General features: G+C 38.7%; 1 protein-coding gene and 1 non-coding gene across 3 annotated transcripts in view; both read left to right on the top strand.

Moving 5' to 3' along the window:
* Stap1 (signal transducing adaptor family member 1) overlaps window positions 1-23,309 on the top strand; it is a 30,714-nt gene extending 7,405 nt beyond the window's left edge. Inside the window, exons 3-9 of one of the 2 annotated variants that reach the window (XM_028786799.1) lie at window positions 2,783-2,896; window positions 5,565-5,621; window positions 7,979-8,151; window positions 9,741-9,869; window positions 15,014-15,083; window positions 17,006-17,102; window positions 22,645-23,309. In XM_028786799.1, the coding sequence (XP_028642632.1) occupies window positions 2,783-2,896; window positions 5,565-5,621; window positions 7,979-8,151; window positions 9,741-9,869; window positions 15,014-15,083; window positions 17,006-17,102; window positions 22,645-22,706 (702 nt within the window). In that variant the 3' untranslated portion in view covers window positions 22,707-23,309. Of the gene's footprint in view, window positions 1-2,782; window positions 2,897-5,564; window positions 5,622-7,978; window positions 8,152-9,740; window positions 9,870-13,045; window positions 14,255-15,013; window positions 15,084-17,005; window positions 17,103-22,644 lie in introns of those variants that run through there. The other variant, XM_028786800.1, reaches the window with a different exon arrangement.
* Window positions 1,380-1,542, top strand: LOC114638389. Its single transcript, XR_003713877.1, has one exon. It is a non-coding gene; the product is annotated as a U1 spliceosomal RNA (small nuclear RNA).
* Window positions 23,310-27,705: the final 4,396 nt, after the last annotated feature.

The raw sequence follows: 27,705 nt of genomic DNA, 5'->3' as shown, positions 1-27,705 counted from the left end.
GCTTAGCTCTCAGGCTAAAAATAATGCCATATTACCACATGAGGCATGAGAGGAAAGAGTGGGAGAGCTCATACTTAAGGGAAGCATGACATTTGATTGAAGGATCAGCTACATAGGTCTCTGAACCATCTTCCTGCCTCAGTCTCCTGAGATTGCAAGCGCTGAGATTGCAAGCCTGCACACCAATGGGCACTGTAGGATGGCTAATTTCTAGATTATGTTGCAGTCAGAAATGGCAGGTCTGGGCAGAGGTTCCTCAATCATGATGTTAAAAAGCCCCGGCTCAGTTCATACTATCTCCTCCCACCCTTGGGAGGCTCTGAGCCATCAGACTGTAACAGGGGATACTTATAAAACGGCGCCTGGTCCAGCTAGTTCCTGGGCAGCTGCCATGTTCCCGCTGCTCCTGCTCTGACGGAGGCTCCGGCTAGCTAGAAACACCAGCTCTGGCACCCACGAGACGTTGCCATGGCAGCTGGTTCGGCTGATCAGCTCCATAGATAGAGACCATGCCCCAAAGCATGAATCTTGGGCCAACCCCCATCACCTTCATGGCTCTCTGTTAAGCCCCAGACAATACCCGCCATACAAGTGGTACCCAGTAGAATGAAGACTCTTAATGCTTAAAGATTATCCAATGGATTTTATATATTTAGAAATGCTCAATTAACAAGATGCCCACATAATTAAAATAGTTACCCAATATCTAACCTTTGATGTAAGTTGCTACCCAGGACTGCTCTCGATCCATCTATCTTCCTCCATGGTTGTTAGCTCACTCCTTTCTCCTTCCCTTCCTCTCCTTCTCTCCTCCCAACTCCTCACTTTACCTACATTTCATACTGCCCAATCACCGAGCTTTATTACAAATGTGTGTGGGGTGTGGGGGGATATCCCGCTACATCAGACATCCTAAGTTACGTTTTAAGTTGAAATTCCTGTGCTTAAGAGATCTTTAGGACAAAATACCCCTAACTTGTAAGCCCCGCTTACCCAAGGACAAATAACTTTCTGCTGAGGGCTGTTGTTCATGAAAAATAAGTCACATGTTTTCATTTTTGTTAACCAGTTTGGTTATCTCAACTGCACGGGCTGTGCTCGATCACACCTAGGCAGGAGGTATGTTAGGATGTATGCTGGGATGCAGAAGGTACACTAGGACGATTGGACAAAGGCAGGAAGTATGTAGGCTTGTGAGTTTCGCCTTTATAAGCCCCTGACTGATGTAATTCTGCATCATACATTGGAATCTGGGTATGGACCTGGCTGGTATCTAATAAAGCTTGCTTCAGATTTGTCTAGGAAATTGTGGTAGTGGTCTTATTCTCACTTGTAAGTGAAAACCGTCAAGTTTAAGGATTAAAACATCGTAGACGGTCATACTTACCTGGCAGGGTGGATACCGTCATCACTAAGGTGGTTTTCCAAGGACAAGCCTTTGTCATCGTATTCTAGATGTGCCCTTATGATTTCCCAAAGGTACCAAATTTGGGGAACTGGCTGCATAATTCGTGTTAGTGACTAACTGAATTCTCATTTTCCTCTGAAAACATTTTTATACATATACATGAAAGAAACCATACAATATGATACCGCTAGTAAAAGGGGGTGTATCCCAGGTACGGCCTATGAGCTCGTTTTTTTTTTTTTAGGCACAGTGCCACAAAGAGGTCACAACAACAAGGCTCTACAGTTGTCCACCTACCAATGTTGTTAAAGGAGGATGAAAAACACTTGGAGTAGTTTTCTGGGTGATAGATTCAGAAGAAACACGAGAATAGACCAGCTGAGAACTGGTCTATTTGTGTGCTCTATAGAAGGGAAGAATTTAAAGCTGTCTTTACCTGTCTAAAAGGCTTAGAGGATGTCGTGTAGAAACGTCATTGAATGTGTTTAGTGTTATTCCAGAGAAAAGAATTCAGGACAAGTGGATGGGAAGTAGGTAGAGAAAAACTTTGACTCAAAGCACAGAACACTTAGTAGGGCTGCTTCAGCAGTGTGTCTTCAGTGTTATTACAGATGTCCAGCTGTAGGCTTGAGGACAGCATGGAGAGCAGATTCAACCAGCTGGGTCGGACAGACAACCTTTCAAGCTCTTTCCAACCTACAGTTACAAACAGAAGATATGACTCCTTTTCAGTAATTGGTGTATCAGGCACTGTTTCTTACAGCAAAACTCACTGAGACTAATCTAGACACACCCAGAGTATATATTATAAGAAGGGCTGCTTCTGGGACAAGAAACAAGCCAATACATCATACACTCATTTGTAAGTGGTTTACCAGTTTCCAGAGTGTGAATACTCTTGCCATGACTGAGTCAACCAATCAATGTACTGAGCACAGCGTGTGAAGAAAGGCACAGCAGGCAGCACTGTTGCACAGTGTTAATGCCACAGAGAACAAGGATGTAAATGATGTGGACACTACAGACTCTAAAATATTGTGATATAATTAGAAAGTGATGAAATTTGAATTTTGACTATATTATACATTTTATGTTAATAAAATATTTCATTGATTGGTATGTTAATGTAATAAGATTTTAATAACAGCTATGATAACCAACTGCAAAATTCTCAAATATTTAATATGAGTCTTGTAAATTTGTATGGGACAAAGTCACCACACCACCCCCAAAATGCATTTTTACATATTCTCTGGTATTGGGGAAACAAGGTCATTATGTAAATACACTTAAAAAGCATAATTTTCCTACACCTTGGAACACATGCATCTTACCCAGGTAGTAATTTAACAATATTTCCCTTTATCTTTGCAGTATGTTGGCAAGTTAGACGTAATAGATCTCGTGTGCCTTACTGGCCAACATTCAACCGAAAAGAATTGTGCAAAATTCACTCTTGTTTTGCCCAGAGAAGAAGTACATCTGAAGGTGAGTGAGGAGAAATAGCAATTCACAGAGAGCAAAGTTTCTGCATCGATTTTACCTTTTAACATCCCATAGCTGGAATGAAGAAGAATTACAAGAGGGGCTGGGTCTTAACACTTTCATACTTTTTTTTTTTTTTTTTTTTTTTTTTTTTTTTTTTTTTTTTTTTTTTTGCCAAGGACTTCTGTTGTCTGAGTTACAGTTTGGAAGAACACACACACTTGTTTAGTCTATAAGCATAATGAAACCTTAGACAAATCCTCTGACCAAGTCAAGGGTCCCACCTGGTGTTTTTCAAGGTTGTCCTTGAATTAGCATAGTGAGCTAAGAAAAATCCCGGAACAATGACAGTCACAACACAGAGAACAGATAAAGATAATATTGGAGAAGTTCCTGGGAAGTTGCTGGCTGACTTGGAGAACTCTAGAGGTCAAATTTCGATACTTTATGCAGTAGCTGCGTTCAGGCAAGCTACCCAACCTCTTTGCTTATTTGTTTCTTGAATTAAAATAAGTGTTTGTTCAAATGTAAGGCCCTCCCCGTGGCCCTCCCCGTGGCCCTCCCCGTGGCCCTCCCCGTGGCCCTCCCCGTGGCCCACTTGGAACACTTTATCAAAATTGGAACCTGGTTCTCCTAGCCTGCTGTTGTGGTCTTAACGAGAATGACCCCATGAGTTCCTTATGTTTGAATGCTTGGTCCCCAGTTGGTGAACTGTTTGAGGAGGATTAGAAGGATGAGGAGGTGTAGCCTTGTGCGTCACTGAGGTTGGGCTTGGAAGTTTCAAAAGCCCACATTCCAGGGTTAAGGTCGGTGTCCTTCTTGCTCTCTGTGCTTGCTGCCTGTGGATCAAGCGGTAAAGCTCTCAGCTCCTACTCCAGCACCATGGCTGTTTGCCTGCCATGGTGCTCGTGGATTAACCCTCCAAACCTGTAAGAGAGCCTCCAGTTAAATGCTGTCCTTTGTAAGAGTTGCCTTGTTCATGGTGTCTCTTCATAGCAGTAGAACAGTGGCTAAGACACTCCAGTTCATCATGATACCAGTTTGTTTTACTCTGCTCTACATTTTATTTTTTTCTTTTTTGATGCTTTCCAACAAAATCAAAAGTACTATCACATCAACTATTTATTCTTCCTTGCTATATTTCAAACTCCATGAGAACGAGGATTTTTGTTTTGTTCCCAAGATCTACATTTAACTATATATTGAATGGATATAAAAAAGGATAATAAAAAACACCTCTTCCTAAGTTACACTGAAGATCTTCAAAGGTGTTTTATTCTATAGAATAAACTATTACAATTAGCTGAAAGAAGATATTGATTCTAGAGAAAAGGGAAACTAAACCAAATTTAAAACCAGTGCTAAAGTTAGTTGCTCATTTCAAAAGCTTCTATGGTAGGTAAAAATAGGAAGACAAATGATAGAAAAATAATTGTCATTGCGTTACTTCAGGTTACTTTTTATGGACACAGAGGGAACAAATTGAAGTTGATATGCATGGAAAATGTGGTTGTTATGGTTTTTTTTTACTGGTTTCTCAAGAAGGCAAGATAACGTTTAGTTTTGGTTTAGTGGTGTGGAGTGTTAGCACAGACAGCTCCATATTTACTTCTAGTGAATATCATTCAGGACCTCAGTGCAGAAACCTAGCAAACAACGGCCACCTATAACCTTTCTTCACCATGATTAAGCAGGCAATACCTGTGGAGTGCATAGCTAGATGTACCCTAGGTTATGGTCACTTTGTCGTTTGACTCTGAGAATGCTAGGTAGCTGGAAATGGCTTCTAGAGATTCTCCTCTCTCTACCTACTATTTTGCCAGAGGCACACAAGGATTATATGTCTCAATGTGCCCGACTTTAGGTGACTTCTGGAGGCTTGAAGTCAGGTCTTGACACTTGTGTGACAAGTGCTTTATTCGCTGAGCAACCCCACTCCTGGTCATTTATATTTTTGCTTGCCTATAAAAGAAAATGGGACTGAAATGTTTCATGATAAATATGTTAATTCTAAGCAAAAAAGAAAATGAAGTATTTCTCCTTGCAGCTGATTTTATAGTTTAAAATTGTCAAACGATCTTATTTAACAAAGTTCCTGAAAATAAGAATATGTGGTTCTGTCAATCTTGCTAGTTTTTCTCTCTCTTTTTTTTTTTGCATGTATGTGCGCATGGTACGTGTGCATATATGCATGAATATTTGGATGTGCATGGGTGTACAGGTATGTATAGGTGCACTTGTGTGTGTGTGTGTGCTCCTGTGTGAGGGGTCCAGAAATTGACAGCAGATACTTTTTTCATTCATCCTCCATCTTATACATAGGGACAACACGTTTCACATGGACCCCATGGCTCCCCAGTTTGACCAATGTAGCTATCCAGCTTGCTCTACAGATCCTCTGTCTTCACCTCCTAGGTGTAGGAATTACAGTTGAGTCGCCACATCCACCTGGCATTTTTCTTGGTTCCAGAGGTCCAAACTTCAGCCTTCACACTCATGTGGCAAATGCTTTACCCAAGAGCCACCACTCTGACCCGCAATCTTGCTAGCCATTGATGGAGAACTTACTTTGTCATAAAATGATACAGCGAAAAATTTCTCATTATTTAAAGTTAGTACAGATCATTCATTAATCATGTATTTTCTGCTTTATATTTGTTTTCATCTCTAGACAGAAAACACAGAGAGTGGGGAAGAGTGGAGAGGCTTCATTCTTACAGTAACAGAGGTAAGGGGGACATTTGCTTCATTTTGCTGAGACAAGGTGTCAGTAGCTCATGGTGGTAACAAACTTACGATTCTCCTGTCTCAACATCCCAGATGATAAGATTACCACTGTGAGTCACCATGTCCAGCATAAGATCATTAATGTCTGCTGATTCATCTAGCTGTAAAATAGTTGCTAACACCGACCGTAACTGTGTACATTAAAGTGGCTGTGATGTAGACACTAGAAAAGGCGGATAGAAATCCATTCTTTTGCTTCTGAAAGTCATATTGTTTTTTTATCTCGTGTAATCCGGTGGGTGAAGAGTGCTCATGTTACTAAACACAGCCCATTTCACCTTGTGATAACTGTTCTGAAGTAATACTGGGGAGCCAGGGAGATTGGAGGTCTACTTTGTCTATGATTTTCTGCTCTATACATGTTTAGGGCATGGCACCAACTCACTCTATGCGGATACATCATTCGTTAAAATGTTCCACTGCTCTGACTATTGCTCCAAGAGAGCATAATGAGGAACTAGACTTGGGAATGAGAACACTTCACTAGGACATATTCAGGTGACTCAATCAAAACCACACTGCTAGAAAAGGTAGTAACAAGAGAACCAATAGAGGAGCCCAAGGAGCATAGGCTGACTCGTTGCTTTATTTGAGAGACTAGAGTTCTCATTCCTGAGTCCCAAGAGCTTGATTTTGAGTCTTAACATCACAACTGACTAGCTATGGTGCTCTGGACTTTAATCTTTCTGATCATACTTTTTTTGTTTTTTTGTTTTGTTTTGTTGTTGTTGTAAAGTGCAAATAACAATACCTGTCTTGTAAGACTGTTGGTTATAATAGTCTTGTAGTACTATTTTTGGTAACATTTGTAGAGTGACTGAGATAAACATACAACTTATAATTTATGAGAAGTAGCTAAAGAGAAATATTAAAATAAGATAGGGATAACTGTTTTATTAGTTCCTCCTCGTTGCTTTATTTTTTTTTGTTTTGCTTATTCATTAAAATAATGGTATGATGAAACTTTTGGGCTGTATATTCCTATCAGGAAATTATCTATATTTCATATGTACAGATACAATGAATACACAACAAGAGGAATTAATGAAACAGTAGCTAAGTATGGGACTGGGGACACATGCACACACACATGCACATGCATGTGCTCATACATACACACACAAGCGCAGAGAGAGAGAGAGAGAGAGAGACAGAGACAGAGACAGAGACAGAGAGAGACAGAGAGAGTAGCTAAATTGAAAGGGAAGTTGTATACTCTCATGAATTCTCTTGTATGTCACCTGATAGGTTTGCACTCTGGGTGGTCAAATTATAAATCAGACATGGCTGTCCCCAAATACTGACCAGCTAGCTAATATCACAGTTAGAAAAATGTTGTACCATACTTCTCCAGAAAGCATAGGTTGTTCCCAACTGACTTTTGAGATGTGAATACAATTCACAAAACTATACATGGAAAACCAAATTCAAAACACATTTCTGGAGAAGTACAAAACTAACATGCAGAGAAGTATCTAACTGTTTAAATATGTGAATGGATGGCTAGAAATGGAATGAGCACAGTGTAAACCTGCTGATCCTATGCTCACCTCAAACCCACATTGTCATAATAATATGGGGCATTTCCAAGTTAACTAGTGTGAGAATAAGTTATCTCCTAGAGATCCTAAACTTCTTGGGCATTGCAAAGGTATGTGAGTTCAGGATGAAAAATGAGAGATTAGCTGGGTGTTGGTGGCAAATACCTGGTCTACAGAGCAAGTCCCAGAGCAAGTTCCAGAACAGTGAGGGCTACACAGAGAGACCCTGTCTTGAAAAACAACAACAAAAAAAAAAACCCAAAAATGAAACAAACAAACAAGAAAAAAACAAAAGCAAAGTATGTGTACTCTGCCCTGAGATCTCAGCCAAGCATGGTGGTGACACACTTTTAATCCCAGCACATGGCTCTGTGAGTTTGATTCTCAATCAGGTGTACAGAGTGAGTTCTAGGACAGCCAGGACAACATAGAAAGACAGTGCAGAAACAGAACATACCAAAAAAAAAAAAAGCAAAATTAACTAACCTAACCAACCAACCAGTCAACCAACCAACCAGCCAACCAGCCAACCAACCAATGAAGCAAATACTCTGTGCAGGTTCTAGTTGATATAGGAGGCAGTGCTGTAATGCTTACATTAGATTGGAATCTTCTGTTTATTATTGTTCTGTCCATTTGTCTCTGACAATGGACACTCAATCACTACAACTTCTTGTGGCCATAAGCTCCCCTCTATTAAAGCCAGCATGCTATTTGGCTGCAGTTATACTTTGCCTACTGTTTTAACTGGTTTCAGTTGTCAGTTCCTCAACACGTGTCACTTCTACCTGGACAAGTGATTAGACTGCACGAAGTCTTAGAGAGAGAAAAGAAAAGAAGGACTGAGACAGACCAGCTGCCAGTTGTGCCTGCGGAGAAAGAGAAGGAGCCTGTACAAGACTATGCAGATGTACTGAACCCTCTGCCTGAGTAAGTACACAATTGACTCCTCTATTTATTCAGTTAAGACTAATTGCCAAAGACCAGGTAGCACTACCCACTTGAACTCGTTAGAGCAGGAATGCTAAATATCTTGGGGATCAATTGTGAGCACATGCCACACTTCCTCTTATGTCATAATCAACGTCGTGCACATCTGAACTAACTCTTACCACAGAGGAAATCCCCTTCCACCCACACTTATAGACTAAATAGATATCCTTCCGGAGCTCAAACCTAAATTAAAGTTGCTATGAAGAAGGAAGGAAACAGCATAGATACATGAGGCCCTAAAACTGGATTATTTATCATCATGTATTCCACATATTTTTAAATTCTTAAAATATTGTATGCAGTTGTTTGAGAAGTGAGCATTGAACTTGCCTTTTGAAGAAAGCCTTGTGTCAAGTTTTCAGAAAAAGTACTGGGACAGCAGCTGGATTCTGCAGCATCCCTCCTATGTCTTCCTTTTTGATGAGAATATTTTGGGCCTTTTCCTTTGGGAATCTTGGTGCACTTGCCATTAAAACATGTCCTGGTTTCATCATGACATTAAGTTCTGATGCCCAGTCCACTGTATTAAAGTCACTGTAACCTGCTGATCAAACTAATCAGGGGATCAATTCATAAAATGAAAGTCACACAAAATGTTTCTTTTTCTTTTGCCCCAAATATAAGAAGAAAGAAATATATCCATTGCAAGTAAATAAAGAGAAGATTAAAATTAATTCTTGTCACTACGCTCAAAGATAGTTGCCAATAACACTTTGGATGTATCATATACGCTGTCAAATTTTTCCATAACTATTACATTTCACTGAATATAACATGTATTATAAAACAGGAAGTGCTTAATTTTTAAATTTTATGTCTGAAATACTATGGGTGCCATTTTAACACAAGTTATAAACCAGGCACGCTTTGAATCCCAATACTCAGGAGGCAGAGGCAGGAGCAGGTATCTCTCTGATTTCCAGGACAGTTTGGTCTAAAGGGTGAGTTCTACACAGCCATACAACAGGGCTATATGGCTATACAGAGAAACTTAATCTCAAAACATCAAATAAAGAAACAAAACTCTACAAACAACAAATTATACCAAACAGAGTCAGTTCAGACACAGTCTTAATGTCAGTCGTTTAAACAAAACAGAGCCCCACTTGGCTTGGGTGGCTTAGAGCTTTAATACCACCAGCTCTGGAAAGACAAGACAGGAAGATCTCTAAGTTTAAGGCCAGCATAGTCTATATGGTGAGTTCCAGACCCATCTCAAAACAAATAAACAGATAAACAAGAAAAGTGGATCCCCAAAGAGAGCCTTAGGACATTTTGGAGTCCTGCAAAAACACTGACAAATCAATCTAAGACCTGTTATGGATTGAAACCAGGTCTATGCTATTAGTCATCGTAAGTTTTCAATGGTTATCATGATTACACGTGAGTTAGTGGAATTGCTTTTCGTGTTCTCTAAGTTTAAAAGATAAACATTACAGCTCTCAAGTTATTTTGGTAGCATTATTTTCAAGTAATTATCTTCGTATTTTTTTTAAATCTTTTTTCTTTTCATCTCATATTTCTAGATGTTTTTATGCAGTTTCCCGGAAAGAAGCAACTGAGATGCTGGAAAAGAACCCTTGTTGGGGAAATATGATCCTGAGGCCTGGTAGTGACAGCAAAAACTACTCCATCACTATACGGCAGGACATAGAGTACGTTCAACTCAATCTGGTTATTGTATTGTTAAGAGCAGACATTCTGGTCATTACCTGCTGTGCATTCTCTTAGGGGTGTAAATATTAGCACAAGAATGAGGAGTAGTGTAACATAAGCAAAGCTCTCTCCTTAGTGGTGACAAAGAGAACAGACCTGTGATTGCTATTGTTTTAATGGGTAGTGTTCATGAAGGCACTCAGTTAGTGGACATTTAAGCAGAGGCTCAAACAAGAGAGGGAATCAAACCACACTAGTACTGGGGGTTGGGGGAGCATCCCAGGCAGCAAGTGTACATGCTCAGAAGCAGATCACCTCTCTTGTTAAGAAAACAGAACGAGGTCAAGTGTCTACATACTTTACCTACAAAAAGGTCCACTGAGGAACATCAGTGGACCCAAAGTTGTTGTTGATGATGATGATGGTGATATTTATTTATTTATTTATTTATTTATTTATTTATTTATTGGTAAAATGGTTTTCCTTTGATAAAGCCAGTAATACTTAAGCGCAAGTGTCAAGGCAGAAGAGCTAGCTCAGTCGGGAGGTAAGTGTGAGACCCTAAGTTAAGTCTGCAGAATTCATGAGAGAGGGGGGGGGGGAGGGAGAGAGAGGGAGAGAGAAGGGAAGAAGGGAGGAAGGAAGAAAGATAATGACACATATTTGTAATTCTGCAGTGGGAAGGTGGGGACAGGCAGGTCCTGGGGCTTGCTGGCCAGCCAGCCTAGGCTATTTGGCAAGTGGCAGCCAGTTCAAAACCCTGTCTTTAAAAAAAAATAATGGTTGAGAATACATCCAAGACTGATCTCTGGATTCTACAAGTTAGTGCACATGAGTATATGTGTACCCACATGCAAATATATACACAAAATAATTTTATATGTAATTAGAGTTATTGGACTTTGAAAACCACTCCAGCTTTGTGAGGCTGTAAAAACTGCATTTTAACAGAGATTCTGGATTAGGTTACACTGTCACAATTGATAATATACTTTCATCCTACATTTAGATATTCAATAAATATCTATATTTTATATAAATCATAAATAGAACATTAAAAATTTAAATTTATTATTCTTTGTTAGGATCATATTCTATTTATTTACTATAATGCATGTACCAGTAAATGTACCAGTTTGTTTCATAGATATCTGTTATTCTAAATGGATCAAATATGATGATATTGATAGTGGATAAATGGAATAAAGAGTAAATAATATTTTAGAGAAAAAATGAAAATCATAGCGTTATGGCTCAACTGCCCTTGTGAGCCATGGCCCCAGAGCTTCATTTGTTCAACAGTTTATATACATAGACACTTGGTGTTCATACACTAGCCATGAACAGGTGGCAAGCGTGTTAGGTGGTAAATTAGATCCTGGTGCTCCCAACTCTGTGTGTGTGTGTGTGTGTGTGTGTATTTTTATGGTTTTTCACAGCAAATAATTGTTAAGCTTCTTGCAGATCCCTTACTTTATCTATCTATTATATACCAGTATTTTTTTTTAGTTTGTAAAATACACTGTAATACACATGACAAGCTGAACACTAGCAATAAAATTTCAACTCTATCAGAATACAATAACAATATTTTAAAACTGCATTTTATTTGATTAATAACTTAAATAGTGACCTTGAAATAAATCCAAAAGAAGTATAGGTTATAGCTGTTGCTGAATATGTTATGTAGTAATCACAGCCCTCCCCTCTCTCCTTTCTTTCTTGAGATAATACAATTACAACATTCCCCCTCCCCCTTTCCTCCTTCCAAACTCTTCCACATACTCATCCTCACTGTCCCTCAAATTCAAGGCCTTTTTTTTTTTTTTACTAACATTTATTGCATGCATGCAATGTGTGTGTGTATGTGTCTGTGTGTCTGTGTGTGTGTGTGTGTGTGTGTGTGTGTGTGTGTGTGTGTAACATATATCCTGTTAAATGTAACCTACTGAATTTCTACAATGTTACTTGTATGTATGTTTTCAAGGCCGACCATTTGGCACTGTACAAACAAATGCTGTGTTCTTCCCCTGGGAATACCACCTCTCCCACTTCCAGATTTCCTCAGTTGCTTATGATTCTCATAATCATAAGAGTTGAGGCCTCATGGGTTTATTCCCATTCACTCTGGGATGTTTTTTGGTCCTTTTGAGCTCCCGTCTGAGCAGTCTGGAACCCTGGACAAGCAGCAGCTCTTTAATAGGAGATACAAAGCATTAAACTCAGCTCCGGTCTCAGGGTTCAGTATCTTCTGCTTAATATGTCACTTGATTTTTAGAGATGGCAATATGAGGGAATATTAGAATTGTGCCTTGCTGGTAGAGTTCAGTTTAGTGTAAAGTTTTTGGCAGGAATCTGGAGTATTAAGAACCACCTGTGTTTCCCTACAAAACAAGCTCATTTTCTCTCAGAGAGGTTCCAGGAGACTGCTCAGCCATGCACGTTGGTCAGTGAGTCCGGTAAACACAAGCTGGAAAGGACAAACTGGTTTACACAGCAAAACTTGAAAGTAGTTTTTGTTCCCCCATGTGTTTACAGATCAGCTGTAGGGAGGCTGCTCTCAGGAGTAAACAAAGGTTGCTAGTGCCAACCTATCAGGTGGTTCCTCAGGGAAGTGACAGGTGAACTCTTAAGCCATAACGCTAGTTTTACAACCCTCACACTTTCCCCCTTGAAGCTGTTCTGACTAGGAGCTGGGTTAGCATTATAAGCACCTAATTAGTAGCTAGGGAGATGAGAAAATTCTTACCACAGATCTATCCTTTTGCAAAAATTGAGGGCAGGACTTAAAAACAAATATTTAGAACCACATTGAAGGCCACACTTTTTTTCTTCTTCAGCTAGCTTTTTTTCTGTGTAGCCTAGGTTGACATGTACTTCTCCTGGCTGTGCCTCTTTTAAGTGCTGGGATCACAGGCGCGTGCCACCACGTGTCGCTTGACTCCATTTTTGATATCATAACCGGTACACTTTAAACTGCAAGTTTTACCCATTGTCCCTTTCCCAAGCTAGAACAAAACAAAAAATGGAAGAAAAGTACGGTCTAAACAGAGAGGCGAAGCCTATGAGACTTCGGGCCGCTGTCGCTCTGCATCAGCTCGGACTTGGAGATGCAACCCCATTACTCAGACGTTCGGAGAGCTTCTGCTGACCTCTGTCTTTGTTCGTCTCACAGCTTCCCATGGAGTGATGAGATGATGCGACGACTGTTCCAAACAATCGGCCCATTACATGATACCCTTCGTGTGCCTTGTCCAGAGTGCTACAGACATTTCCTACAGGCGCCAAAGGATAACCTAGACCTATAGTATCTTCCATGCTTTACAAATTAGACTTGCAGAAAACAATGAATATTATCTACATATGTAGATAAAATAGTTATAATTTAGTGAGTGCTTAAATAAGTCAAGGTCTTTACTAATGGCTTTTGCAAATATTAACACCTCCACTATGTAGACTGAAAACACATATGCACACACTCATTCACTCTCACTCACACTCACACACACAGTGGAGGGGAGGTTTAGAGAGCATATATGATAAAAAAAGAATTTAAGCCAACTGTCCTATCAGTCTTCCAAAGGGTAGCAGTCATTTACTGTCAGGATACAGGAATTCTAATGAAAACTGAAGAGTTTTCAATAGTAACTGTGTGATTTTAAAGATGTTTCCCTGATTGCGGTGAAGGTAAGATGAGAGCCAACCATCTTGAACAGGCGCATTTGAGACATCCCCCGTGTAAAGATTCTCTCCCTGCCAATCGGTAACTGATTCATGACTTTTTCTCGTTAGGGACTACTTCTTACGAAAGGAGCAGGCTGGCTAAGAGTTATCCCGTGTATTGAAAGTAGGTCATGGAGATTAAAGATTGACTTTCCTATGTGGTACGCAACTGAGAGGAGATTTGGACATGGTGGTAGATGAAAAGCACCCCTGAATAGGACACTGTTGTACACTTTGAGCCTGTGGGAATATAAACAGGAAACGGCGACGTTGCGATTCTAAACAGAAGGCGAAAAGGCCCCATAGACGAGTTAAACTGGATGAATAATTCCTCTTAGCTCCTGAACATAAGGCAAATATTGAATCAGTTTGCTACTCAGATAAATGACACCATAATACATGCTATTAACTTCTCACCATTAGAAAAAGTTTACGTTAAACACAATTGCCGCATGAACCAAATGAGTTCAAGACAAACACGCTACTATTCCAAACTAAGTACCATGGACACTGACTTCTGCTGGCATGGGAGAGTCGTAGCTTACAGCAGATAGCATTTTGAGATGAGCTCCTCATATTGTTCAGTTGGCTTTATAAAGTCTGTGTTTATAATGTTGAAATACAGTGACAAATACAATGTGATTTTTGTTGTTGTTCTGAAGCAGTTTGTAGCAAAATCTTACTATTTGGGGTGGTAACAATTTGGTGTTGTAAAACTAAAGAGGAAGACCCGAAGATACCCCTGGGGTACTTACATTCCCACCTCCCTGTTACATAGCACTTACCATGTTCCCTGTCTTTAAAATAGCAAAGTTAGCAGCAATAGAGGGTAGCATGTGAGCTAGCATAGTAACAGGTGTGGAAGGCTGCCTGCTGGGATTAGTTGATGAGGCAGAATACAAAGCTTTTTGCTTTCAATAATTCCTTTTATTTCTCTTTAATAGAACGGGTACATTATTTGACCCATATGTGCCCATGTAAGATTTATTTTATATTCCTTTGGGTTTTGGTTTATGTTTTATTTTATTTTTGCTTGTTTGAATGCTTGGTTGTTTTTTTTTTTCCAAATTTAGGTAGTGGTATACATTACACAGGGGCTGAACCACTGAGTTACATACCTCCTCTTTCATAAGATTTTATAGTTCTACTGTATAGGTTATGGACTGAGTTTCAGTTTTTTTATTTTCATCTATCCTTTTTTCATTTACTAACATAGTGACTCAGATTTCCTATGCCCCCCCACGTATTACCATTTACTTCAAAGAGATGTCACAATCTCAGTGAGGAAAACATGATTCTATACCCTAAACTATAGTTGTAGAAAGACAGGTTAACCAGCCAGGGCACATTTTATATTAACTTAGTTTGCATCAACACAACTGTATAAGCAAAAGTGGGCCAACCATGTATTTCATTTCAGAATGCCAAGAATCAAACACTTCAAAGTGATGTGCACTGGAAATAACTACACCATCGAGCTGGAAAAACCTGTACGTAGCCATTTCTTTGTTGTTGATAACCTTTACTTCTGTTGCGCTCCGAGTCAACCCGTAGAAAATCCAGTGAAAAGTGTGAAACCAGAAGTTATCCTGAGGAGCAGATGCAGAGATCCTGAAAAGGGAGATAAGCATCTCGGGTAGTTGAGGCTATCTCAGATAGGAAGGTTGAGAACAGACACCAAGAACAGGCAGCAAGACTGACTAGACAATAGCCTGCTTCCAACAGAGGTTCTCCCTTTACTTTCTCTGCAAACAATTACTCATATAATCGTTTCAGGGAAAGAAAAATGTTTTTATTAAAGGTCTTCGAAATATCACCTATTTATAAATATTCAAATGAGCCTGTATCAGATGGGAAGCAATCAAGAGTGCCTTGCCCTCTAATACCTGTCATGCAGAAGTCCAGCAATGCCCTCTTAACAGCAGTGTGCAGAAGGCCAGGTTTCTTCTTTGTCTTCAACGCCTCTTCAAGCTTAGTTCTTATCCTCTGGAGCTAATGATAAGCAGTCTTACCCTCCAACATAATGGCAGTTATACAGCTAAGTAATTTATATATACACAACTTAATTTTTTCTATTTCCAGTTCTATAGTTGTTACACATATTATATAGGGGAGTAAACTGGCATTTTGACTGGTCTCAGTCATTGAAAGTGTGGCATGGCCTGATATTTCTTGAAAATTAGTTCCTGGTTCCTCTACCTCTCTGGGCACATTGTATAGCAAGAAGGACTCTGTGGTAGAATTTCTCCTCTTTTGCCTGTAAATCTTAGAGAGACCCTGATTCACACAGCTCACTTTAGCCAAGGATGCCTCCAGAGCTTCTCAGATTCACATTTATGGGTCCAGCTACATCTCAGCCCATCTTAAGCTCAAGATCTTCTTGCCTCTGGAAGAAGCCAACCAGAACTAGCCAACTGGCTCCAACTAGAACTTAAATAGACAAACAAGAAAAAAAAAATGACAGCTCCATAACCAAATGTTTTCTAGTCGGTAAGATTTGCTACCCTTCAAACTGTTTATAATAAGAACAGTTTCTATTAGGTTCTATTAGTTTCTTTAGGTTCTAGCCAACCTGGCTCCAACTCAGCTCTGTAAGCAAAGTTCTAATAAAGGAGGCAGAAGGAGCATCCATAAGATCAAATGGGCAGAAGTAGTTCCAGGGAGGACCAGTGTGATTACTGCACCCTTTTATGTGCAGAACTGGATCCTTGTCATTAGCCTCTGTGGTCCACAGAAGGAAAACGGACAGCCTGGATTGTTCTTTTACCTTTCAAACTTCCCCTAACCCTGCTTTTCAGTCAGCTTGCATTTATTTTACTTCAAGATTATTTGGGATATTCACGTTTAACCAGCTTTCATTGTATAAAAGTATTGATTTATGAGGTAGATTTTAGTGACCCACAGAACCTAAGTTATCCTATTCCAATGAGGTATTAACATGCTTACATTCTATAATCAACCTATAGAAGGTTCTTATTATAAACAGTTTGAAAGGTAGCAAATCTTACAGACTAGAAAACATTTGGTTATGGAGCTGTCATTTTTTTTTCTTGTTTGTCTATTTAAGTTCTAGTTTGAGGAAGGGAGAGTTAGGCCTACATTAAGTGATTTTTTTTAATGTTTTAATTGTGGAAAGGCTTAGTACCTAAATATTTATTGTTCAAAAGACTATAGCAAATGCAAAGAGGACAACTCACCAGAGAATGGCCTCAAAGTCCTTAAAAAAGGAGAAAACAGACATGGGTAAGAAAACTATAGCCATCCTGCAAGTCATTGAAGTATGATGTCATCCTGCCCTACCTTTATGAAGGTCAGGAAACAGGTAGCAATCTCCACTAAACTACAGCTGCCTACACCTGGCTTGTTTATCCTTAGCCAGGTACTGAGCCATCTCTCACTTTCTTTTACACAGGTAACACTTCCAAACCTTTTCAGCGTCATTGATTATTTCGTGAAGGAGACTCGAGGGAATTTGAGACCATTTATACATTCAGCTGATGACAACTTTGGTATGTTCTGGACTTTACTACTATGTCAAACAAAACAAAGCAAAACCAAAACAAAAAAAGCCCCAAACATGCCAAGGTAGAAAGTAAATTTTAAACATTTCAATCTCTTCATTTGGTAATCATTTTGTCAGCATCTAGGGAAAAGGCATGAATTGTGATTATAAACACCATTCCACCATTCTATTTGACATCATCAAACAAGTTCAGAGACAATAGGACAGCAAAACAATATGAAAGCAAAGAGGAAATGTAAAGGGATGGGCCCACAACAGCATCAGATGCATGAGACTGGGCAGAATGCATTAGGATAGCAAAGTCTGTGGGGATTGGCCACTTGGTAGTAATGGCCTCTATCCTAGTGCTATTCCGCTAAGAAGGTAAAGAAGTCGGATCGCAAGGTCATAGGAGGAAGAGCTACTGAAAAAGATTGCTGTTGGGTTAGCTTCAGACCCTCGGGCTCCTCTCTCATAAATTCTGAATGTTAAAACAATGGTAGCTAGACAATGGTCCACTAAACTTAGCGACGAGACCCATGTCATCAGTGCAGTTCAAACATTCGCTAACTTGGCCCCTTTCACATTCTAGGTTTGGGCATAGCAAGGCAGATTAGACGTGATCAATTGTCCTGATCTATCCACAGTCTACATGTGGTCCCTGGGCAAGCTCTAAGCAGGAGAGGTGAACCATCTCCAGCTAGTTTGGGTTTCATTCCTCAGAACAGTTTCCTTTTCTACACATTATAGAGAAAAACAGCTTTGTCTACCTGCACAAGGGGAGTATCTGGAATGTCTCACTAATTAAAAACACAGCAGGTTTACAAGTCTAAGTTCTTAAAATATCACTGTTAATCTTTGGATGTTACATAACAATACAAAGACACACAGGAGCGCAGTCCAAGGAGATTGAAAAAGGGATCAAGTGTGATCTTAGTCTGTGTAGGGTCCTCTGTACACTCAGCAGAGGAAGTGTCTCCAAGTCACACAGTTTGCTTGGCAACCTCTATTATGGGCTTCACTGACTCTTAAGGCAGCAGTTTACTGGATTTTTGTTCTAAAACATTCTTCCGTGAGTCTAAAACATTCCTTCATCTTCAGCCACATGAATCTAGTTTTAGACTTAGAGATACCATTAAAATAACCACAGCACTTCCTCTTAGTGTTTCTATCTGCTCTTTGAGTTACTGATTCCCACAGCCTGCTTTCCTCTCATCTCTGATCTTCTCTGCAGGTTGTTTAGCTTCTGAAAACCTCTCATAGCCTATGACCCCAATCGTGCACACATAGCTACACATCAAGTCAACATAATGGACTGCCTGAGGTGTATGCAGGAAAACACACCTACTAGAGTTCTATGGGAGAACAAGTTCTTGAAATAACATTTTTCCCAAATCAGTTAGGATTTCTTACAATAAAATTTGGGTTGTGTAGAAAATCCACTGTAACTTTCCTCCCCTCTGAACACTAGTCTATTAGTTCATTATTCAACCCTGTAAAATAAACTACCTCCATGGTGGTTAAATCGACTATTTTATTTATTGATCTGCAGGTTCAGAAACTGGATTGGATTCAGTTGGATGTTTTTTCTAGTCTCACTTTATCACATGGGTTTTCACATGGGCTCCAGCTTGATAGGAGGTTGAGGCTGACCTTTCTTCCACCACCCTAGTGCTTTTGTTATAGGCACATACTACCACACATGGCTTGTGAGATTGTTCAATAGGATTTATGGTATAATAGACTTCATTAGCTTTAGAAAGCTTTAGCTTTCCCAATGTGCATATACTGTATTTTTTTTCCTTGCCACACTGGGTGGAGTGTCCTTGCTCTCAGCTTTAGGGGAAAAAACTTCCATCTTTCATCACTATGAACAATATTGTGTTGTTTTTGTTTTAATTCAGAATGAAAAAAGTTCTCTTTACAATTACTTTTTTTTTTTGGAATGCCATTTTACTCAGATATCATAGATAGATGCTGAATTTTGTAAACCTTTTTATGTATATTTTGTATATGATCAGATAATAGTTTTTCCTTAGTTGGTTAAAATGATGTTTTTACTATTTATACATATACACATAGTTTCTATTGTTTATCGATTCATTCATTGAACCCACTTGGTTATAGCGTATTAAGTGTTGGATTTGCCTAATATGCAAAAATCTACTTGCTTATGAGAAATAGTGTGTTTTTACTAAGTGAATTCACTTCTCATATTTTATCTTCTAGGTTTCAGTGTGGTTTTGATTCCATCTTAGACTCAGGAGCTTTATCCTTGGGCTGGGGAGCAAAGGTCAGACAAAGACCCTGCACTTATTTCCCAGTGCTCTCCCCTCAGGTTAAAAACAAACATAGCTGTTCTAAAGTCCATGTGATAATTCCAACATTTGGTTGCTTTCCTATTAACCTGTGTGGTTTGCTCTGGAGAACCAGAGGACTGGTCATATTTCTCTAGCTTTTTGTGTATTAAAATTTTTTCCTATTTTTTAATCAACTAATCCTGGGTTTCAGTTTGGGCATTTTGAGTATTATTGCAGTGAGTCTTTACATCCTTCTAAAGCCTCTGCAGCACTTCCTTGTTTTAAGCAGACATGATTGCTGCTAGGGTGAAGCAGCTGTCTCAACTGCTGTGGGAAGACGCTCTGAGCCAGTTTCCTTTGTTTCGCTGCTTTGGGTTTGTACACCTCAAGATGTTATCCTAGGTATTGGGCAACGGTCCACAGTACAGCTTACTTCTCAGAGCCTTCAATGCACCACGTTGTCAGAAGTCATTCATCAGCTAAAGGACATTTAGTTTGAAACAGTTTGCAATCTCTCCAATAGTGAATGAAGAATTCCTTTTCCCTACAACCTCCCCAGCAATTACTCAGTTGTTCTTAGCTTTTGATTTCTAGCTTCTTGATTGTTGATCTTAGTTTTGAGTTGGATTTTTCTAAGGATATTTAACACCTTTTGAGATAATACTTAGCCATTTCTCTTTTTGAGAACTTTCTGTTCAGATCCATAGCCCATTTTTCTTTTTTTTTTTTCTTTTTCGATAGCCCATTTTTCAATTAGGTCACTTGTTTTCTTGACTTTTTAAAGACATTCTTTATATATTCTGTATTTTAACCCTCTATCTGATGTAGAGCTGGTAAAGATTCTCTCCCACTCTGGGGTTCCTCTTCATGATTGTTTCTTTTGCCATGCAGACTTTTTAGTTTTATGAAGTTCCATTTGTCAGTTGTTGGCCTTATTTCCTGAGTGAATGAAATTACTATTCAGAGAGTTCTTTCTTACACCTGTATCTTGTAGGTTTCTGTGTATATTTCCTTCTAGCAGTCTCAGTATTTGGGAATTTTACATTGAGATCTTGACCCATATGAGTAGATTTTTGTTCAGGGTGACAGATGTATCTCTAATGTCATTCTTTTACATGTGGACATCCAATTTTCCCAGTACCATTTGTTGGAGATGCTGTTTTCTTATCTGTGTTTTGGCATTTTGTCAAGTATTAGTCAGATGGCTATTGTTATGCATACTCTAGTTTGGGTCTTCTATTTTGTTCCATTAGTTTTTGTGCCATTATCATGCCTTTATTTGTATAGTTCTGTAATGATAACCTGAAATAAAGAGCTAAAGTGGCCATTGACTGCTGAGAAAGGAAGTACTCCAGGGAGAAGCTTGCATATATGCTGTCCAATCCCAAGTGTTCAGCCCTGTACATACTAGCAAAGGTAAAAGAACTCAGCAAGTTATATATCTGTATATACACACATTTACCTATACGTATACATGTAACAATAATATAGAAAAAAAATCATGAATTAGGAAGAGGCACGCAGGAGTTGGAGTCAAAGTAGGGGGTAGAGTGATGTAGATGTAAATGCTCCTTTTTATTTTCTAAAAAAAAAAAACCTATTAAAAATAAGTAATTTTGGGGCTGGGTGTAGTGGCGCACACCTCTAATCTCAGAACTTGAGAGGCAGAGGCAGGCAAATATTTGTGATTTCAAGGCCAGTTGGCTATACACAGAGTTCTAGGAAAGCCAAGGATACACAGAGAGACTCAACAACAACAACAAACCAACAACCCTAAAATATAAATAACTTCTTTCTACCATGTGGAAAAATACACCCAGAACCAGGCCTCCTACTTTAACTGACACAACGCAGATTCAAAAATATGATTCTGTCTTTGCTACTTACACCTAGCTGAATTTTAAAATTTCAATGGTATTCGAATCCTTATAAAATTTTAGTGGTATTTGAATCCTTATAAAATTTCAGTGTCAAATAAAACTTTCTATCTGGAACAACAGAAGTAGCCTCTGGGACCTTTGTGTAAGCAGGTTCATTGTTGAGGCAGGAACCTGTGTCACAATTGATACATTAGGTGGCTCTCTTTCTCAGTTCTTACCTCTTTAGGACTTCTCTGTCCTAAGGACCACTGTCCCTGGTCATCAAGGTAAAACAAAGGGCTTGTATTGCCATGCTGTCTTGTGAAATAGGCACTGTGTCTCTTCAAAAAAGTTAAACAAAAAATATGGAAAAGCAATTCCAACTCTTTTCTTAGTTCTCCAAGTCCGTTTTCATGATTTCTATGGCCAGACAGGGTTTTCTTTGGGGTGTTAGGGCGAGGAACAAAGAAAACAGACAATAGAAGAACTCAAAGTTAAAACCAAAACAAACTGAAAATGGCTTGCTGACTTAAACTGTAAATGATTTTAAAAACATACATACAACCAAATTATTATTGCTATTTGACTGAATTGGTTAGGTTTGCTTTGTGAGAATATTACTCAAACCCCTTGCATCTGATTCCCTTTTTGTTACTGTTATTGACAGGGAGAACAGGTCAATTACAGTAGCCTGGAGAGCCTTTTCAAATCAGAAATGCTTCTGGCGAGTAACATTCAAAAGCAGAAAGAGAAGAAAAATATGACTTCCTGAGTATAGCCATTCCCCCGAGCCCTTAAATGCTTCATTTAAAGAAAACTTTGTGGAATCCGGTGATTGTTTCAGGGACATGGACTTGCTTGTTGAGACAGTGGACATGCTAGACCACTTAGTTTAATTTGCCTTGAGCTGGAAATTAAAGTTGTACAGTACATAATCGTTCAGGGATCTGGAGATGTGGGACAGGTCAATAATGTGTTATACAAAGTACCAAAACCAAGAAACTGGGAATTTCTTTGCCCCCTGTTAACCTGTATTAGTGTCCAGCTTCCTCTCTGACATCAGAAGGCAACACCAGCAACAAAAATAGAGTGGTCAAGAGATACTGTCTAAATTTGTTTCCCCCAAAGTCAGAAATTGTTAGCATGTGTTATTTCAAAATATGGCATGGAAGGTGTATAGAACATTACGCTAAAGCATAAGAAACTGCATGGTATTTTAGGTACAGGATACAAAGATATTAAAGAAAGCTGGATATTCTGCATTTAATTATATAATACTAACACACTGCCAGTGTTTGGGAACAAGAAAACCATCTCCTATTGAAATAGTGAGAAACTTGGTTCTGTAGTATGGCTTCATTAATCAAAACTTTCTATTCATAATTTCTAGGTCAAGAGCCCAACATAGAAGACAGGAGTGAGAAGCTTAAGAAAAATCCACACAAGGCATGAAATAACATGACATCTGCCTTCATGTATTTTGGTATTTATTATTTTCAAAAAGAAGACTATCACTTTTAAAGAAAACAGTCTCTATTTCCCTGACCTAGTTTCTAAATCACTCATTTGGGCACAAAAACAAAATGATGTAGCATATAATTTGATTATCAGCAGGAAAATAACTTACTCCAGCTTTCCATAGAGTAACTTGATACATGCATTTCTTTGCACCAAGTAGAAAAAAAATTACTTTCGAAGACCAGGTTTTTGTTCCCTCTTGGCTTCAATTTCACATAAACAATTTGCATTGCAGATTATTGAGTTCTCCTAAATCTTACCCATCTCCTAAAGCCTAACTATGTTTCTAGTGTATTCTCATAGGACTAATTAATCAAATATAAGTTATTTAAATTATCTAGGTTAGAGGTCACAGACATGAAATGAACTGGAAGTGTTCCTCTGGTGTAAATGCTATATGCCACATATTATGTTCATGGAACCAAATGCAATCCATCTTAGGTACTTTTTTGATGCTACCTTTTTACTAGTTCAAAACTAACCCATATATCTTTAAAGGACAATAAAATACATACCACTGTTTCAAATCTAATACTATACATGGTAACTATGGTCATTCATTTCTTTAAAACATGGAACCTCCGTCCAAACCAAGTCTCTGAAATCATAATTCCAGTCATACTACATTCTTCTCTTTCAAAACAAAGTCTGACGTTGATTTCAGTGGTCACACAGTTGAAGAACCATGGAATTAAGGACAAAATGAGCCAGGCAGTGGTGGCGCACGCCTTTGATCCCAGCACTTGGGAGGCAAAGGTAGGCGGACTTCTGAGTTTTGAGGCCAGCCTGGTCTACAGAGTGAGTTCCAGGACAGCCAGGGCTATACAGAGAAACCCTGTCTCGAAAAAACAAACAAACAAACAAACAAACAAACAAACAAACACAAAATGAGGGGCTAAAGACGTCTCAGCAGCTAAGAGCACTGACTACACTTCCAGAATTCAATTCGAAGCAACCACATGATGGCTCACAACCATCTGTAATGGGATCTGACGCCCTCTTGTATGTCTGAAGAAAGCGACAATGTACTGACATATATCAAATAAATAGATAAATCTTAAAAAATAAAAGACTAGTCTTGTAAAAAAATCCAACAAAATGATATGGTTTATATTCTACTCTTGGTTCTAATTACTTGGGTATTTAGCTTATTTTTCTAACCTAAAAAAACACAAACAAAACAAATAGGCTAGAATGGATTAAGATTCTCTTAGCTTGTACATCTTATAAAGATGCTACTAAGAGATTAGGACTCAGAAAAACGGCTATAGGAGACCAAGGGAGAATTTGGCCACTCATGTGACAATAAAAAGAATATATATTCTCAGTTTTGATGCTGGAAGTCTTAAACTCTCTGGTTGTTCTGTTTTGTATGGAGCTCCAGTCAACTACTTAGTAAGCTACCTTCTCAGCTTCCCTTTAATTTGCTGAACTCGAATTTCTGAGGGTTGACTCACAATTTTGCCTTGTTCATGTGAGACTATGTTAAATTTCTGTGCAGGAATTTATGTAAAGTCAGGTAAGGCTGCCTTTTAAATGGAGAGTTAGTGCTAATGAGCATTCTTAGATCTAGAATATAATAACATAGGTATTAACACAAAGCTGCAGCGAACACATAGCATTGTTAGCTGATGTACCAAATGAGGTTCCAAAACAAGAGACTGGTGAGCTTTATGTAACATCTAAACCTCTTAAAATCTTTTAAAAACTAGACTTTCAAAGCTGGTGAAACAACATGGTTGGCTGCAATAGACAGAGAAATCTAAGCGCAGGGCATAACTAAAAAGTCCATACTAGGAAGTCATACATATAATTTAGCTGGGAAACAAGCTCTGCAGATGTTTCAACAGCAAACATGGAAGCCATGAGATACTAGAATTCTTTCAGAAGATTCCATTTTTAATGTGCATTGGTGTTTTACCTGGATGTATGTCTATGTGAGGGAGCCAGATACCCTAGAACCGTAGTTACACACAGGTATGAGGTGCCATGAGGATTCTGGGAGTTGAACCTGGATTCTCAGAAAGAGCAGCCAGTGGTATTAACCACTGAGCCATCTCTCCAGCCCAGAATAAATATTTTCAATGTATTAATGGACATTAAAAAGACTAAAGAAAGTTATCCAGATGTTTAAGAATACAAGTATTGACTGTTGTCTTGTAGAATTCAGATGCTGTAGTATATAACAGAGTAAAATATGTAAAAGAAATGTGTGATGAAATATAAGTTTGAGATAACAAAGTTGATACCTGTATAATATAAACTAGCACTTACCACAGTATGTCCATGGACTTGGCATGTTGACACAGGGAAGGATGGCTAGACACTATCTATGAAGTCTAGACTGAAATCACTTTACAAGCTTGTTCACTCAAATCTGATGACTGAGGCTGTTAACAGCCTCAGCTTTCTCACATGGGAGTCTCTGGGTGTCTTCACAAACTGTTTCTAAGAGTGAACGTTTCAAGAGATACAACATGCAATGGGATCAGAGCAAGGCAGCAAAGGTGCTCTGACCCAATCATGGAAGACTTAAATAGAGGTTGGGAGTGGCAATCTTCTACATGAGTATTTGGCTTTGGAAATACTGCTGTTTGGGAAATATGTAATTTGCCAAAGGTAATGATCAAGATTAGTTTTATTTTGTGTGAACATGTAGAATTTAATAAAGTAAAAAAAAAAACACTAGTTAAGAGAAAATAATGCATATCATTTAAGAAAACAGAAACCAAGATGTATTTTAATTAAGAATTTAACATAAAAATTAGTAAACATATTTTGGGAGAAATGAAAATGTCCATATAAAACACGCCTATAAAAAGGAAGGTGAGAACAGTGTAGAAACTGGAAGAGATACTGCCCAGATGTCAGAGAAAAGCTAGAGCCTGCCAAACCACACAGATTCGAGAACAACTATCTGGGGAAGAGTCTATCAACACCTCCTGACCACCAAATCCAAGCAAGTGTGGTATACACTAGGTAAGTACCTAAAAATGAGACTATGTAAAGACTCAAAGTTAAGGAGACTGAAAAATTACTCCTTGAGAGTACCAGCCAAAAAGAAAGCCGAGATTGCTAAAGAGAAGACTTCAAGGCACAAAGAGATACTTCACAATGATAAAACACAATATAACAGGAAAATAAAACAAACTAGATTTACAGTGCTAGTCACTGTTATATTGCTGTGAAGAGAGACACCATGACTAAGTTAAGTTTTATAAAAGAAAGTATTTAATTAGAGGCGTGGTTTCATTTCAGTGAATTATCATTATGATGGGGAGTATGGGAGCAGGCATGGCATTGTAGTTGAGAGCTACATGTTGATATGAAGGCAAACACAAATGTGAGTACACACACACACACACACACACACGACCTGGCCAAAGCCCACCCCCAGTGACACTTTCTCTCACAAGGCCATATCTAACTCCAACTTTCTAACCCTTCTAATCCTCCTGAAAAGTAAGCACTCCGCCATTCTTAAACAAACCGTAAGTGCACTTACTAACTCTGCTTCAGGATATATAAAACAGAAAAATACTCTGGGAGAAAACAGCAAATAAACATAGTGACTTTTACTATAAATCTTACAGTAATCCACATTACAGTTCATTAAAACATAAGGATATAGAAAACTTAGTAACGTTTGGAGACTGGATGCCACTGACATGTGCTGTAGTACTACATCCCAGTGATCTTGGCTCACGAAGACTTTTTTTAAGCATGAGTTTTTAAATCATCAGTATTTCAAAGCATACCGTTTTTATAATAATCTTTTTGAATTTTATTTAGCTGAATGCTGGTTTAAAAAAAACCAAAAAACGAATTTACTTTTCAGGACCACTCACGAAGTAAGCGGGAACTCTGGTAACTTCAAACCACATTTGGAACTTTGAAGGGATGAACTTTAGGGGTAAGAGTGGACAAGAAATAAGAGAATTAACAGTCTGAAGTTACCTTGAACTCCATTAGAAGGGCCAGGAAATTGGAGTGCCTGAATGACATTTCATCAACATGATTTTAGATTACTAGTGCCTAGGTTCTCAGCAGAAACAAAAGGTGTGTGTGTGTGGAGGGGTTGGGGGGAGAAGTCTTGAAAAATAAAAAAAATATTATTCTGCTATTAAATAATTTCTGCACATTTTCAAGTAATTAAAAGGAAACTGGATAAAGAGAAAAAAATGGAAGAAACCAAAGAGTTGACAGACTCAGAGGAAGGCTTTCAATTCTGAAATCAGACAGACCACTCTCTGTGCTGGAGGGGTGGCTCAGTGGTTAACAGTACTTGCTGATCTTGTGGAGGATTAGGTCTTACAGCAGCCATCTTGGGAAACTCACCAACGCCTCTTACTCCGTATCTAGGGGATCTGATGCCCTCTTTTGGCCTCTGCATACATATGGTGCACATAAACACAGGTGGGTATGCACACTGCATGGACACACAAACCACACAAATGAGATTAAATAATTTTTTTTTCAAGAAAAGTGAGAACTGCCAGAGAGACCAGTTTGAAAGTTTATAAAGAAATCTGAACCGGGCAGTAGTGGCGCACGCCTTTAATCTCAGCACTTGGGAGGCAGAGGCAGGTAGATTTCTGAGTTTGAGGCCAGCCTGGTCTACAGAGCGAGTTCCAGGACAGCTGGGACTACACTGAGAAACCCTGTCTCGAAAAACAAAAAAAAAGAAAAAAAAAAAAAAAAGAGATCTGAGAATAGGAAATAGAGGATTAAGACTAACCATGACATTTTAACAGAAAAAAATAATTAAGTTTGAAAAATAAATTTTGCCAATCATAAAAAAATATCAGCGATAGTGATGGAGACAGTGTATTATTAGGACAGAAAAGGAAAGAAACAAAAGGTTTAGAAAGAGCCATACAGTAATGCTATCTTGGCAGTACTAGAAAAAAAAAACAAAAAACAAAATGTGTTT

Source organism: Grammomys surdaster, unplaced genomic scaffold (genome assembly GCF_004785775.1).
Source record: "Grammomys surdaster isolate TR1022 unplaced genomic scaffold, NIH_TR_1.0 125581, whole genome shotgun sequence".
NCBI classification, from domain to species: Eukaryota; Metazoa; Chordata; class Mammalia; order Rodentia; family Muridae; genus Grammomys; species Grammomys surdaster.
The sequence above is the reverse complement of the archived record's forward strand: the minus strand, read 5'-3'. Positions and strand labels throughout refer to the sequence as shown.